The sequence below is a fragment of the Biomphalaria glabrata genome, chromosome 9 (genome assembly GCF_947242115.1).
Source record: "Biomphalaria glabrata chromosome 9, xgBioGlab47.1, whole genome shotgun sequence".
NCBI lineage: Eukaryota > Metazoa > Mollusca > Gastropoda > Planorbidae > Biomphalaria > Biomphalaria glabrata.
Window position 1 is genome coordinate 24,292,209 of NC_074719.1, and position 14,881 is coordinate 24,307,089.

General features: G+C 37.1%; 1 protein-coding gene across 2 annotated transcripts; it reads right to left on the reverse strand.

The window, feature by feature from the left end:
* Positions 1–42: 42 nt before the first annotated feature.
* LOC129928323 (uncharacterized) lies at positions 43–6,711 on the reverse strand. Of its 2 annotated transcripts, XR_008779927.1 has the most exons (3): positions 5,878–6,711; positions 3,854–3,989; positions 43–367 (listed from the first exon to the last, which is right to left on the reverse strand). XR_008779927.1 is itself a non-coding variant. In XM_056042218.1 (2 exons), the coding sequence occupies exons 1-2, from the start codon at positions 4,081–4,083 to the stop codon at positions 58–60; spliced, it is 540 nt and encodes a 179-aa protein (XP_055898193.1). In that variant the 5' UTR covers positions 4,084–4,922; the 3' UTR covers positions 43–57. The 2 variants fall into 2 exon arrangements, 1 of the variants encoding a protein (XP_055898193.1); XM_056042218.1 differs by lacking the exon at positions 5,878–6,711 and having other exon boundaries at positions 3,854–4,922.
* Positions 6,712–14,881: the final 8,170 nt, after the last annotated feature.

A 14,881-nucleotide genomic window follows, 5' to 3' on the forward strand; every position in this document is an offset into this window, starting at 1 on the left:
TGGGGTTTAATTGACTTGTACATGTTAATTCCTTTTACCTTCATTAACAGTCCACTATTAATTGCTTTGTATATAAAAATCCGTTAGTTGATCAGGTATAAGATTAGCTGCATAATTTACATACGGGTTGACACTTAGAAGTTGACATGATCCTGTAGTTGTGACCCAGTTGACAGCTGTGCAGTAGATTGACCTACGGAACAAACATGCCCTGGCACATAAGAAAACGTTTCTGACAGTCAGTTGAACCAAAGGTGTGCCTACATGTTTAGTGTTCTTTTCTCTTTTCAGAGGAATCTCTTCATATCTGGAGCTGCTGACCAATACTTCCAGTTCACAAATATTCATTGGGTAATTTTCATTGTTTCTGAAAGAAGAAAATATTGATAAGAGACAGATTATTAAATGTGACTAAAAGTTTAATGTTGCGATAAAAATCACCTGACTTACTTTCTTTACAATTATAACTATAAGTCTAAAATAAAAACAAGAAAAAAACATGTTAAAAAATACATCTATATAAACAACAATATTCCCATTACACAACTTAAAATATAAAAAAAACATTTTAAATATTAGCTCGTATTTTTTTTTATTTACATTATTTAGAGCTCTTAAAATCTTATCTAAATCTAGATCTAGATTTACTTTTAGATCTAAAATTTAGATGTAATTACTATAACATTTGCGTAAACATATAAGCAAAGCTTAAAAATCTTTTAATAAACTTAAAAAAAAAACAAAAAACAAGTAGTTATCGGTACACTAAGGCTATGACTAAGGCTCACTACGCCATTTTTATTTATTCTTGAATAATCCAATGAGAAGCATTTAGACCTAGACTTAGAAGATGATGCGCAAAATTTTCCTGGACATTAATAAATAAATAATAAAATTATAAAACTCTTGAATTCGGAAATTCCCATACGCGAAAATGCATTCAAAACCTATGTTGGCTCTAGAGCTAGGTTTATTTCCCAGGCAATTATTTTTTCTTACATTGAAAAATTATAACGGTCAAACTAGAGTTCTCCCAATGTGGCCTAGTCATTCATTTCTTAGCGATATACATCAACTGTACAATTTCTAGGGAAATTATTATGGTCGTTTTTGAGTTCAGCGTTCCAGTTCCTTGTTCCATGAAGTTGTGACTTGAATAGAGGTATTGTAATAAAAAAAAACACTTACTCAAACAAGAAATCATTTTTTTCTTATAGACCTCCATTACACAACCTATTGAGGGATTACTTTTGCTTTTAATAACTATTGAATATTAGATAGTAAAAGGGAATAATGTTTACCCTGACCCACTGTTCACTGTATTTATGAACACAATAAATGATGTAGATCTGGATAGGGAAAAGTATTCTCTTTGAGGAACAAAGATACTATTACCATAACTTAGCGATTACACTCACTTAAAAAAAAAATACCTTTTTCTGTTTTGAGTTTTTTAGATGCAATTTCTAGTTTATATCGGAATACTGGTTGTTATTTTTTTTAAGTTCTTAAAAGGACAATCAACCAGGTACAGATGTGCTCATTCGGTGGACAGAATATTGCATATGACATAGAGATAAAAGCCAACAAGTCTCATCAACAAACAAACTTGGAAGAACAGAGACCTTAGCAAAATGTATGGGAGGTAAAATTCTTGTAAAAAAGGGATAAACCTTATCTAAGGGGAAGAACTCTAATTTACAATCGTATCTCTCAATAATGTATAATTTATTTCCCTTTTTTCATATCAAACTAATAATTAATAACCAAATAATTAATTGACTAATAGGTTAATTTTTAAGTTGATTCATTTTTTCTTAGGTTTAATAAATGATTTTAGAAAGTTTCAACTTTATTCGAGAATGGATATGGGAGAAATAACGTGTACAGTAATCTAAGTGGTAAAGCCCCATATATTTAACCATATCTCTTATACTAAAGGATTTATTCTCCTTTGTAGGTATCAAGGAAAATACCTAATTACCAGTAATTAATTGAGTTAAGTTTCAAATTTATCCGAAAATAAGGTGTAGGAGAATAACGTATTCAAAATTTGTAGCAGGCACAGAGAACCACAAAGTGAGTTGATATAATCTTTCTATTAAGTTTACTTAAAGACACTTGATAATGGAGCTAGGGAAAACAACTGAGCCCCCTCCCACGTCCTCTGAGTTGCCCTCTTTGATTCTCGCCTTGTGTGTTTGTGTGTGTGTGTGTGTGTATGATCTACGTTGTTTGCTGATGACCGATCTCCTTGTCAAAATACCGACATTCACGGCTTCACGAGGAGCGATCAAGAGCAAGACTTTCCACTTCGTGGATGTTGATGTCACTTCATTTGAGATTATCTTTATATCGCTTGTGTCGCCGATATGTCCAAGACTAACAGTGGACAACATGGTTCATTTAAAGATAATCAGATAGCCTTTAATTACTTTTCAGATGACATACAGTACAAACATTGAGTTTTATGGTTTTATTCATGATTCTAATACTTGTGAAAGTACTACATAATATTTAAAATACCTCTATTAGACTCATTACTTCGTAGAAACAAAAACCTGGAAACCTCCTGTGCGGGTAGACCAAACCGGATAAACTCCAGTTTGACCGTTATAATTTTTCAAAGTAAAATTATAAATAAATTTAAATTTGGCTAGAGAAGGAGAAAATATATATCTTGATCAGACTATACGTCTTCGAGTATTTCCCCATGTAAGCATTGTTTGTAGTATTTAAGATTTCAATAAAAAATGTCTGTTCAAGAACATTTTGCGCATCGTCTTCTAAGTCTAGATATGAAGATCTGTCAGTAGAATATCATGAAGTGTAGTAGATTTACACCTTCGCTTAACCAGGATTTCTTTTAGCTTGGGTGGTGGAGGAAGTTAAAACTGTTCCCTTTTTATCTAACATTTCTAGCATAATTATAGCTCTAAAAGATGTATAAAGAAGGTAAGGTTTTTTTTTTAAATGCACATCTTCAAACAAGATCACTCGGTTATATATATAAATATAATTCAGGGCTTTTTTTTTTGTGACGCACGCACCGGTACGGCGTACCAACACCTTTTTTTGAAAAAATTATTACTTTTCTAGTATTTTAACGTATATTATTAATTTGTAGTAGTTTAGAGTTAGGCAATCAACTACTGAGTACCTGCACCTAATCACTGAGTACCGGCACCAATTTTTTTTTAAAGCACTGTATATACTAGTCAAATATAAAAAAAAACAAAATTTTTTTTATATACAATTATTTAGAGTTAAATAGGGTTTGTTGCTGAACATACAAATTATATATGTGTAAGACGCGAATAGCCCAATTTTCAGTAAAAGAAATTACAAAAGTCATTTCTCTATAGAATAAGTTACGAAGGCTATATAAAATACAACCACAGACCTATATATACTACAATAAATATAGGTTTTTGATTTCTAGTTACGATTTATTTAGGTAGTTTAACTTGTTTTACTATTACATACCAAGTATTAGAATTTAGAAAAACCCAGGTTTGTTTCTTGTGCAACGCTATTAGCTAACACCGCATATAATCTCTCCATTAGTATATTTAGATCTATAATCTAATTCTAGTCTAGATCTATATATAAAAATATAATAGATCTAGTAATAGTATAGATTCTATCTTGAGACTAGATTGCCGAATTTAGCCTATGCTATGCCTATAGTCAGTTTTTATTAGAAAAATGTCTAGATATTAATAAAGACTAAAGTTTTTTAATTATTAGATTATTAGATATAGACATAGGACATAGATTTAATAATACTGTAATACGTTTACTACACGCAAAGCTAACAACAATTATAACAGAAACTACGTTCCAAACATACCTCATGCTAAGACGGACGTATCTTCCAATGACTGATGTGCTGCAGTTAAACAGATATGTTCCTGGTTCTAGTGGGTCAATTTGATAGTAACAGATGTTACCAGTTATATTTGGAAAGTTGGCAAGTTTTCTTGGATCTTCATCAAATACATCAAAAGTAAAGTTTCTGAACCTTATGGCCTTACTGTAGTCATCGCCTCTATGATGTAGAGATATTTTAAAATAATTCATATAAATTTAGATTTAGACATTTATAGCATTGAAAAAACAACACTTTAGTTTTGAGATATAAGGCTGAGTACTAGAAGCCTCTTTGGCTACCTTTACAATTTAGTTCCCGATGGAAAATAGCTAGCGATACAATTTGTTGAAAACTTAAAATCAACACATTTATTAAGTAAGTAACAACTCAAGAGATCTGAAGATTACTATACACTTAACAAAGCTAATGAACCACTATCCACCAAGGATTTAAAGATCCACGACGCGATAGAGCTAACTGCGCCCTAATATGGACATGGGCTTTTGGGTCAATGAAAGATAACCATTGATTAATTTAAATAAGGTGTATTAGTATCCAAATCTAACGAGGATATTACTTGTAAGAAAACTATATGACCCGACACCATTTTTATTGTTTCTTGAAATGGACTGGTGGAAGGGGCCCCTCCATCATATACTGTAAAAGGAACCCAGAAGTACCTTGCTACGCTCACTGGATCTATAGAGTTTAGTTTTCGTATCTTATTGTAGCTGAAGCTTTGTTAAGATGTTGTTGAGATTGGTAATGGATATAAGTGCTGTACTTTCTAAAACAATGCTACTACTAGCATTCATCTCAAATAGCTTCTGACAACAAAACTTCTCGCCTTTATGTTTGGCTCATACATTGGGTCTGGATGAACTGTTATAATTGACACGAGAAGAGGCAAAGGAGAGCATCCGGGCCTAAATTCTGAATACAAACGTCTGATGCAAACATGGGAAAGTTTTCGAGGTCAACCCTGTGAATAGCTTTGACCTATTATCAGGTTGCAGCACACATCGTTACACGAGTCCGCTAATCCAAAACTGTATCGGATACCTGCCGTTCCTTCCGACACATAAGCTACGGGAAGGGGTGGAGGGGGACAGCTGTGAGGGTAGCAAATGTTTAATGAATGCCAAGATTTTTAGCTCATGTTTATAAGATGACGGAATGATGCTAACATTATCTTTGTACTACCACAGATAGCAAACTGTTCTCTTCACCGATACTTTAAAAATATTATAAAAGTTTCTATATTAAACAACTCTTAAGAGACTTCTAATAAACCTTAAAAATAATATATAAAAAAATTATTCTATAAATTTCTGCACATATATAAAGATAAGAAAATGAAACCGCTGAAATAGTGTTCAAATATGGAACAACAAGCAGGCGTAGTCCAAAGTGCATGTAGGAGAGATGAAGAAAGTGAGAGGATGTAGGATAATTTTAACAAATGGACCCAACTCTCACATTCAGGACAAAGTAAACCTAGTACAAGCTATGCCGACATGATCTACGAACAATGGTTCAACAACGAACAGGACACTACAGCATCAGGCATGTTTCGGAAGATAAAAATTGGTACATGTCCAGAGATGCGGACAAAAGACTTTACCTATAGACTGGTCCTAGAATATTTCTATAGAAGACAAACTTTACAGTGAGCTGGTAATGTAGAAACAACTGTGCAGTTGTTTTCATATTAGTTTGTATAAAACCTACAACTTGCCAAAAAAAAAGAAGACAGACCAGATAATGTTTTTGAATCTCAAAATTTTGCTCTAAATACATTTTCAATTTAAGTTTATTCGCTTCGAAATATCAAAGACCTTTTTTATACAAAATAAGAACAAATAGAAAATATGTTAAAGATTATCAACCATAAAGCTCTTTCTAAATTACAGAAGATCACATAATTTTTATTGGTCCAACCGAATGGAAATACACTATAACTACAATCCCCCCCCCCAAAAAAAAAAAATGAACGACACTACCTGTTAGTTAACCTGATTTGTTCAATCCCAAGCTGACCCAGCAGGTCCACTATCCACCAGGGCGTGTACTCGTTTTCTGTATGCTGACAATGTTTGTGAAATACGTTAGCATCATAATCTCCATCGTTTCCTAGATATGAATAAAAATCTCCTAATGTCGAACTCTGTTGCGAAGGTTTGAACCTGGCAGCGCCGTAGAGAGCAGTGGTCGACCTGATCACGACAGTAAGTGTAGTGTAGACAAGGATTAGAAATATTTTGGCTTGAAAAAGTCTATTTGCAACTTGTAACGTTTTTTCTTTCATTGTTCTTTATCTAGTATACTGTTGTTGTTTTTTCTAAACAAAGCTTGGTTTATTTGATCCTAATGAGCAGTGATCCCCACAACATTTAATACTGAGGTCGGGAAACAAGAATGAAAGCAGATAATTACCATCGTCACGTCCCATCAATTCCTTTAGAAGCAGGTAATATGAGAGTTTAAAAAAAAATGTTTTTATTTTTTTTTCGTACTTTTCTGACTTAATTTGTTTCTGACTAAATTTGCTTTTCACAGTGGAAAGTGTAGATTGATTACGAATTGTATGTTTCATTCTTCTTGAAGTAAGCGATTGTTTAAGGTTATTGACTATTTTCAGTATGAATATTTGGCCAAAATTATTGTTTTTTTTAACGCTAACATTTACGATTACAGATCAATGGCAATGTGTAAATAACAGTAAACAGGCTTCTTATTATAATCTTCTGTAACTTAATACGTTAAGAGTTTTGTGTTTTTATAGCGCCTGAAACATACAGATGTAGTGCTTTAAAATAAATTTAAACTTTAAATCAAGCATAAAGATTAGTAATGGGAAAATTATATTCACAGTAAAACATTAAAAAGGACATACCCAAATTTCACACAAATAAAAAAAAAGGTTTGAAATGTAAATGCTTACCTAAGAGGAAATTTTAATATGAATACACATTGAAAGATTTAAACAAAGATGCCAAATTTATCAAACTTAAGAACCACTGATGATATTTGATTACTTTTTAGGGTATTGATTGTCGGGTACACTTTTTAGATTCTGCATTTATATTTTTTTTTTTAATTCTGAAAGAAAAAAATTGTGATACTGATACATTATTTATGCTTCTACAGACTGCAACAAGAACTCTTCATAGTCCAACAAAGGCTTCTAATCAAAAGATATATGGCTCCTTTTGTCTCGAAAGGCAATGGATGCGCCCAAATGAGTCACTGGTTTTGGCTTAATCTTGAGACGGGGCAGAATCTGGTGTGGCTAATCAAGCCAATTCTAGAACGGCAGACTTTGCCACAATTCGTACATTTGTATGCCTCTGATTTAGGGCTAGCAGACAGGGCAGCTTTCTTTTTTTCCCTCTTGATTAAAGCCGCTTCAATTCTTTTGTTCTCAGCAAGGGTTGTCCCAGCACGCACAGTCTGTCTCCATGCACTCCGGTCTTTGGCTATGTTTTCCCACATACTTTCACTGATGCCTGAGGTTCTCATGTCTCGCTTGCAGACATCTCTATATGTTAGTCTTGGGCGGCCCTTGGGTCTGACTCCTTCCACAAGCTCAGCATATAAGATATCTTTCGGGATTCTATCATCTGGCATGCGGGTGACATGTCCGAGCCAGCGTAATCTCCTTTGTGTCAGGAGAGCATACATGCTGTTCATATTGGCCATTCTCAAAACTTCCTGATTGGAGACATGGTCCCTCCAAGAGATGCCCATTATGCGTCTCAGGCAGCGCAAGTGGAAACTATTCAATCTGTGCTTTTGGTACATGTATGTTGACCAGCTTTCACTGCCATAAAGGAGAGTGCTCACAACACAGGCGTTGTAGACTAGGATTTTGGTCGCTGTGGTCAATTTACCATTTTCCCAGACGCGCTTGGAGAGTTTTGCCAATGCTGTGGTAGCTTTTCCTATCCTTTTTGTCAGCTCGATGTCTAAGTCTAGGTTACTGACAATTGTTGAACCCAAGTAGGTAAATTCCTGCACCACTGAAAGGGTGTGGTTCCCAATTTGTATTATAGGTATTTCTGCAACGTCTTGTGCCAGGATTTCGGTCTTGGAGAGACTTATAGTAAGGCTAAACTCTTGACAAGCAGCTGCTAAGAAGTTCACTAGCTTCTGTAGACCTCCTTGTGAGTGAGATACGAGTGCCGCGTCATCGGCAAACAGCAGCTCCCTTATCAAGATACGACGCCTTTTCGTTTTGGCTTTAAGACGTGCCAGGTTAAAGAGCCTTCCATCGGATCTGCTATGGATGTATATTCCGTCTTCCAGGGATTTAAAAGCACTGGATAGTACGACTGAGAAGAAGATGCCAAATAGTGTAGGGGCCAGTACACATCCTTGTTTTACACCGCTCTTAATGGAGAATGGCCTGGAGGAAGAACTTTCAAACTGAACGGTGCCCTGCATATTTTCGTGAAAAGCTGACACTAGTTTTCTTAACTTATTTGGACAGCCGATTCTCTCTAGTACAGCAAACAGACCGCTTCTGCTAACAAGGTCAAAGGCCTTGGTCAAATCAATAAAAGCTATGAAGAGGGGCTGCTTTTGTTCTCTGCTCTGCTCCTGTAGCTGCCGCAGAGAGAAAATCATATCTGTTGTAGATCTTCCTGCCCTAAAGCCACACTGCGACTCTGGATAAACACGATCTGCCAGGATCTGCAATCGCTTTAGTAATACTCTAGCAAAAGCCTTTCCGACTATGCTAAGCAGTGAGATGCCTCTGTAATTGTTACAATCAGAGCGGTCGCCTTTATTTTTATAAATTGTAACAATGTTGGAGTCTTTCAATTCCTGGGGGACCATTCCTTGTTCCCAGCACAAGCTTAGCAGTTCATGGAGTGGTTTGATTAGGGCATGTTTTCCAGCCTGAATTACTTCAGCAGTGAAGACCTCAAAGAAGCCATTGCAAACATTCCTCAAAAAGAACATATGATCCTTCTAGGTGACTTCAATGCCAGAGTAGGATCAGATCACACTACCTGGCCAGACTGTCTTGGGCTTTTTGGTATCGGAAAGATGAATGAGAACGGACAAAGACTGCTTGAATTCTGCACATACCATAAGCTCTGCATTACCAACACATACTTCAGAACAAAACCACAGCACTGTGTCTCATGGAGGCACCCTAGGTCTGGGCACTGGCACCAGCTGGATATGATACTGACACGAAAAAAGGACATTGGAAATATACTGCTGACACGTAGCTACCAAAGCGCGGATTGTGATACTGATCATACTTTAGTGTCCTGCCGGACAAGTCTGCTGCCAACTAAGATCCACACATCACAGGGAAAAAGAAAATTACGCCTGAATACTACTAGCACAAAAAATCCTGATCTTTGCACCGAATTTGAGAACAAATTAGAGGAAGCTTTTAAAAACTTCTCTGTGACTGAGGTAGAAAAAAGCTGGACGTTTATGCGTGATACAATCTACCAAACATCATCACTGGTCTTTGGAAACAAAACCAAGAAAAGCGAAGACTGGTTTGAAGCTAGTCTATCAGAAATGGAAACTGCCACTACGAACAAGAGAGCAGCCATGCTAATCTACAAGAAGGATCCCACCCCAAGCAACTTAAAAAGGCTCAGAGCTGCACGTAACAATGCCCAAAGAGTAGCGAGACAATGTGCTAACAAATACTGGCAGGAGCTATGCGAAGATATTCAATCTTGTGCCGACTGTGGTAACATAAGAGGACTATATGAGGGCATGAGAAAAGCCTTTGGACCTCACACCAGCAAGTGTGCTCCGCTCAAGTCAAAAGATGGCTCAATCATCAGCGATCGTGCGCTGCAAATGGAACGATGGGTTGAACACTATGCAGAACTCTACCAGATTGAAAACGCCATCTCACCAAATTCTGTTTCCAACTTTCCATCACTTCCAGTTTTGACGGAATTAGACGAAACGCCCTCACTAAAGGAGCTGAGCATTGCCATTGACATGCTTGCACATGGGAAAACACCCGGAGGAGATGGCATTCCTGCTGAAGTAATCAAAAGATAGATAATTCATAATAGATTAACTGCATTAATAGCATGCTATGCTGTAATGAGATACCTCATTCAACTAGATTGAAGTAAACTGTGGACGTACGCGTCTCACATGATGGATTGTTTGCTAGCAACATACACAATGGACATGATCATTTGGCACATGGATACACGCAGAAAAAATAACAACTCATTTACACTACAGAAAGATGGCTCAGTTCCCAGCAATCATTGCTTGTAAATCATGGATGGCTCAGTTCCCAGCAATCATTGCTTGTAAATCATGGGTGGCTCAGTTCCCAGCAATCATTGCTTCTAAATCATGGGTGGCTCAGTTCCCAGCAATCATTGTTTGTAAATCATGGGTGGCTCAGTTCCCAGCAATCATTGCTTCTAAATCATGGGTGGCTCAGTTCCCAGCAATCATTGCTTCTAAATCATGGGTGGCTCAGTTCCCAGCAATCATTGTTTGTAAATCATGGATGGCTCAGTTCCCAGCAATTGTTGCTTCTAAATCATGGGTGGCTCAGTTCCCAGCAATCATTGCTTGTAAATCATGGATGGCTCAGTTCCCAGCAATCATTGTTTGTAAATCATGGGTGGCTCAGTTCCCAGCAATCATTGCTTCTAAATCATGGGTGGCTCAGTTCCCAGCAATCATTGCTTGTAAATCATGGATGGCTCAGTTCCCAGCAATCATTGTTTGTAAATCATGGGTGGCTCAGTTCCCAGCAATCATTGCTTCTAAATCATGGGTGGCTCAGTTCCCAGCAATCATTGCTTGTAAATCATGGGTGGCTCAGTCCCCAGCAATCATTGCTTCTGAATCATGGGTGGCTCAGTTCCCAGCAATCATTGCTTCTAAATCATGGGTGGCTCAGTTCCCAGCAATCATTGCTTCTAAATCATGGGTGGCTCAGTTCCCAGCAATCATTGCTTCTAAATCATGGGTGGCTCAGTTCCCAGCAATCATTGCTTCTAAATCATGGGTGGCTCAGTTCCCAGCAATCATTGCTTCTAAATCATGGGTGGCTCAGTTCTGCTTCTAAATATAAGTGCAAAGTCTATTTGGTTTATCCCTCTTTTCCTTCCTTAGGGTGCCATGTGAAGGCTTGTCTTGTAATGCAGGATGCAGACTAGCCAAGGGCGTGGCCTATCCATCGCCAGAGTCCATGAAGTATCTTTACTTCAATGAGCTGCTGTTTTATTATTTCTACAGTTCTCCATTTGTAATTTAGTCTGACAAGCGGCGAATCCTAAGAATCTTCTTGAATCTTGATGAAAACCTGAATTTGTTTTTCTCTCTTAACTAGAACTAAGACATTACAAGAGTCTACAAAAAATATCAACTCTGAGGCGTTGTTTTTTGTTTGTTTATTTGTTGTTGTGCTGTTTTTTGTTGTTTTTTTTAGGCATAATTGAAAGTTTTAATATAATAAAAAGTAAAGTAAATTTCCCCTTTCAGACCTTATGGCCTATAGGGCAGATGATGTAAAGGTCATCTGTTTCTGTGTCCTACAGTTAACGAGGGTGTCATGTAGCCAGCACAGCCGTCTTTACTTTTCCCCAACTAATGTCAGGTATCCATTAGAGCTGGATGAACTCAGAAGCGCTTCGCCTCCATATGATTAACAAGGTTTAGGTAATTAAGTAAAAAACTCTCGTAGACGGAATCGGTTCTTCCATTTTTATTGCTGCTTTCTGATCTCATTAAGTGTTTTATGTCACGTAGCATAATGAAGCTATGTTTATTTTTAGTTCTCTGCAACCATCTCCATAGCGATGAGCTCTTGCAGCGAGCATGCTTTCTTGGAAAAGAAGAAATTCAATGATCAAAAACGGAGCAGCGAGGATTAAGCGGAATGAAAGGTGTGGCTTATTTGCAAATACAGAGAGAGAGAGAGAGAGATGTTAATGAATAAAAAGTTTGGTAAGAAAAGTCAGTTGTAGAAAAATTCAAGTGGAGTTAAGTTGTAGTTTAATGTGTAGAACCGGAACCATTGTTAGGTGTAGTTGTAGTTTAATGTGTAGAACCGGAACCATTGTTAGATGTAGTTGTAGTTTATTGTGTTAAACCGGAACCATTGTTAGGTGTAGTTGTAGTTTAATGTGTAGAACCGGAACCATTGTTAGATCTAGTTGTAGTTTAATGTGTAGAACCGGAACCATTGTTAGATCTAGTTGTAGTTTAATGTGTAGAACCGGAACCATTGTTAGATCTCGTTGTAGTTTAATGTGTAGAACCGTAACCATTGTTAGATCTAGTTGTAGTTTAATGTGTAGAACCGGAACCATTGTTAGATCTAGTTGTAGTTTAATGTGTAGAACCGGAACCATTGTTAGATCTAGTTGTAGTTTATTGTGTAGAACCGGAACCATTGTTAGATCTAGTTGTAGTTTAATGTGTAGAACCGGAACCATTGTTAGATCTAGTTGTAGATTATTGTGTAGAACCGGAACCATTGTTAGATCTAGTTGTAGTTTAATGTGTAGAACCGGAACCATTCTTAGATCTAGTTGTAGTTTAATGTGTAGAACCGGAACCATTGTTAGATCTAGTTGTAGTTTATTGTGTTAAACCGGAACTATTGTTAGATCTAGTTGTAGTTTATTGTGTAGAACCGGAACCATTGTTAGATCTAGTTGTAGTTTAATGTGTAGAACCGGAACCATTGTTAGATCTCGTTGTAGTTTAATGTGTAGAACCGGAACCATTGTTAGGTGTAGTTGTAGTTTAATGTGTAGAACCGGAACCATTGTTAGATCTAGTTGTAGTTTAATGTGTAGAACCGGAACCATTGTTAGATGTAGTTGTACTTTAATGTGTAGAACCGGAACCATTGTTATATGTAGTTGTAGTTTATTGTGTTAAACCGGAACCATTGTTAGATCTAGTTGTAGTTTTATGTGTTAAACCGGAACCATTGTTAGATCTAGTTGTAGTTTAATGTGTAGAACCGGAACCATTGTTAGATCTAGTTGTAGTGATGAGCTTGAACGTTTGCTAATTGCTGTCCATCTATGAGAATATCTGGCTCTGTGACTGATTTATTTGGTGGAGGTTGGTGCAGCACTTCTGTCTTTTTCACATTAATGGTGAGGCCAAAATTTGTGCATGCATTAGCGAAGAGGGACAGGCTCTTTTGAAGGTCTTATTCGTTTGCAGCATTAAGGGCACAGTCATCTGCGTAGTTGTAAATGAATATTGACGAATATTAGAGACTGATTGAATGGTGTAATACTGGGTTCTTGCTTCCTGAAGTACTCTAGACACGTGACGAGACAAACACTATACGACTGACTCAAGTCCGTTCAGCAGACAACATGAGGATTTTATTTACAACATAATAATAATATACTGCACTCCTTATTAGTGCTACAAGTCAAGAAATAATAATCATATCCGCATAACAGCGGTATCAAAAGTATCCAATACGTTAACAACAAATCACGTCCGCATCTCAGCGGGTAACAATAAGAACAATTACTACTAGTGACACTGGAGCTTCAACTATAGCTATCCATTGAAATACGAACAATACTTTAATATCCAATAAGCACATTATGAAATCAACTCTCAAATATTATTAATCAACAATGACTAGTCCATCGACTCTCATGCTATATGCATATATATATACACCAGTCCAGGAAGAAACGTCCAACCTTCCTGTACCGGGAGCAAGACCTTCTGACTTGACTTGACTGAACTCAAAGTCAACTTTTCATTCTACTTCCTGTTTTCTACATCAGGAATTCCACGTGTCTTTTAAACTATTAACATGACGAGAACTTTAGATCATGCAATGTCAACTAAGACTGTGACAGTCTGTCAATCTGGGAAGCACCATATCAGCAAACGCCAACCTAGATGATTAGGTGGACTTCCGTGTCGCTTGTGCCAGTGCTGCTTTTGGCAGACTTCATGAACAATAGTGACTACAAATAGGCATATCCACTAAACTGAAAGTCCACAGTGCTGTAGTCCTCCCGTCACTCCTATATGCATCAGTCCTGGACCTTATATTCCCGTCACACCAAAAAGCTAAACTCCTTCCACCTACGCTGTCTAAGGAGTATCCATAAGGTGCGTTGGTCCGACCACATACCAGACACAGAAATCTTAAGACTGTCCAACATGACCAGTATCTATGCGACAGTAAAAAGTTCCCACCTTCGATGGGCGGGACATGTTGTCCGCAAACGACTTCTTTATGGGGAGCTGTGTGCAGGAAAGCGCTCTCAGGGAGGCCAGTGCAAGCGCTACAAAGACACTCTCAAGAGCTCCTTCAAGGAATGCGATATCGACATTCAAAGCTGGGAAGCACTAGCTCTCAAACGCTCCTCATGGCGTGAAGCTGTGAGTCTCAGAGTCTCAAGATTTGAAGCAAGAAGAGTGGCCAGGACGATAGAGCACAGAACCAACAAAAAGCTGAGAGAAGAAGCAGGCCTATCTGTAACTGACCAAACCTACCCATGCCACGTATGCGGGCGGCTTTTTAAAGCGAGGATTGGACTTTACAGTCCTATTAGAGTCCATAGGAAATGAGAAATGTGCTCATCTTCGACAATGAAGGAGGAGCTATAGTTATGAGCTTCAACTTGTTTCATTGTATTGTACAGTGTGTACTTTATTCAAGTGATTCCTAGTTCCTAGTTTCTTTGTATTTCTGTTTACGCTTTAAACTAGTATCTCCGGAATTACGATGGTGCTTGAGTTATCTTAGGTTTGGAGAACAACAGCATAATCGCAACATCACATCGACCACAATGTACGCAATCGCATTGTATGATCTAGATTATTGTTCTAATCAACGATTGGTCAAATATGTTTGTCAAAAAAAAAAGCTTAAATGAGAGAATTGTATGTTAATGAAGGCATACTGTTGCCAGCACAATGATCTACAATTTTTTTTTTTTTATAAACATATGAGAAATTACAGACAAATACAAAACTCCATGTTGATACAAG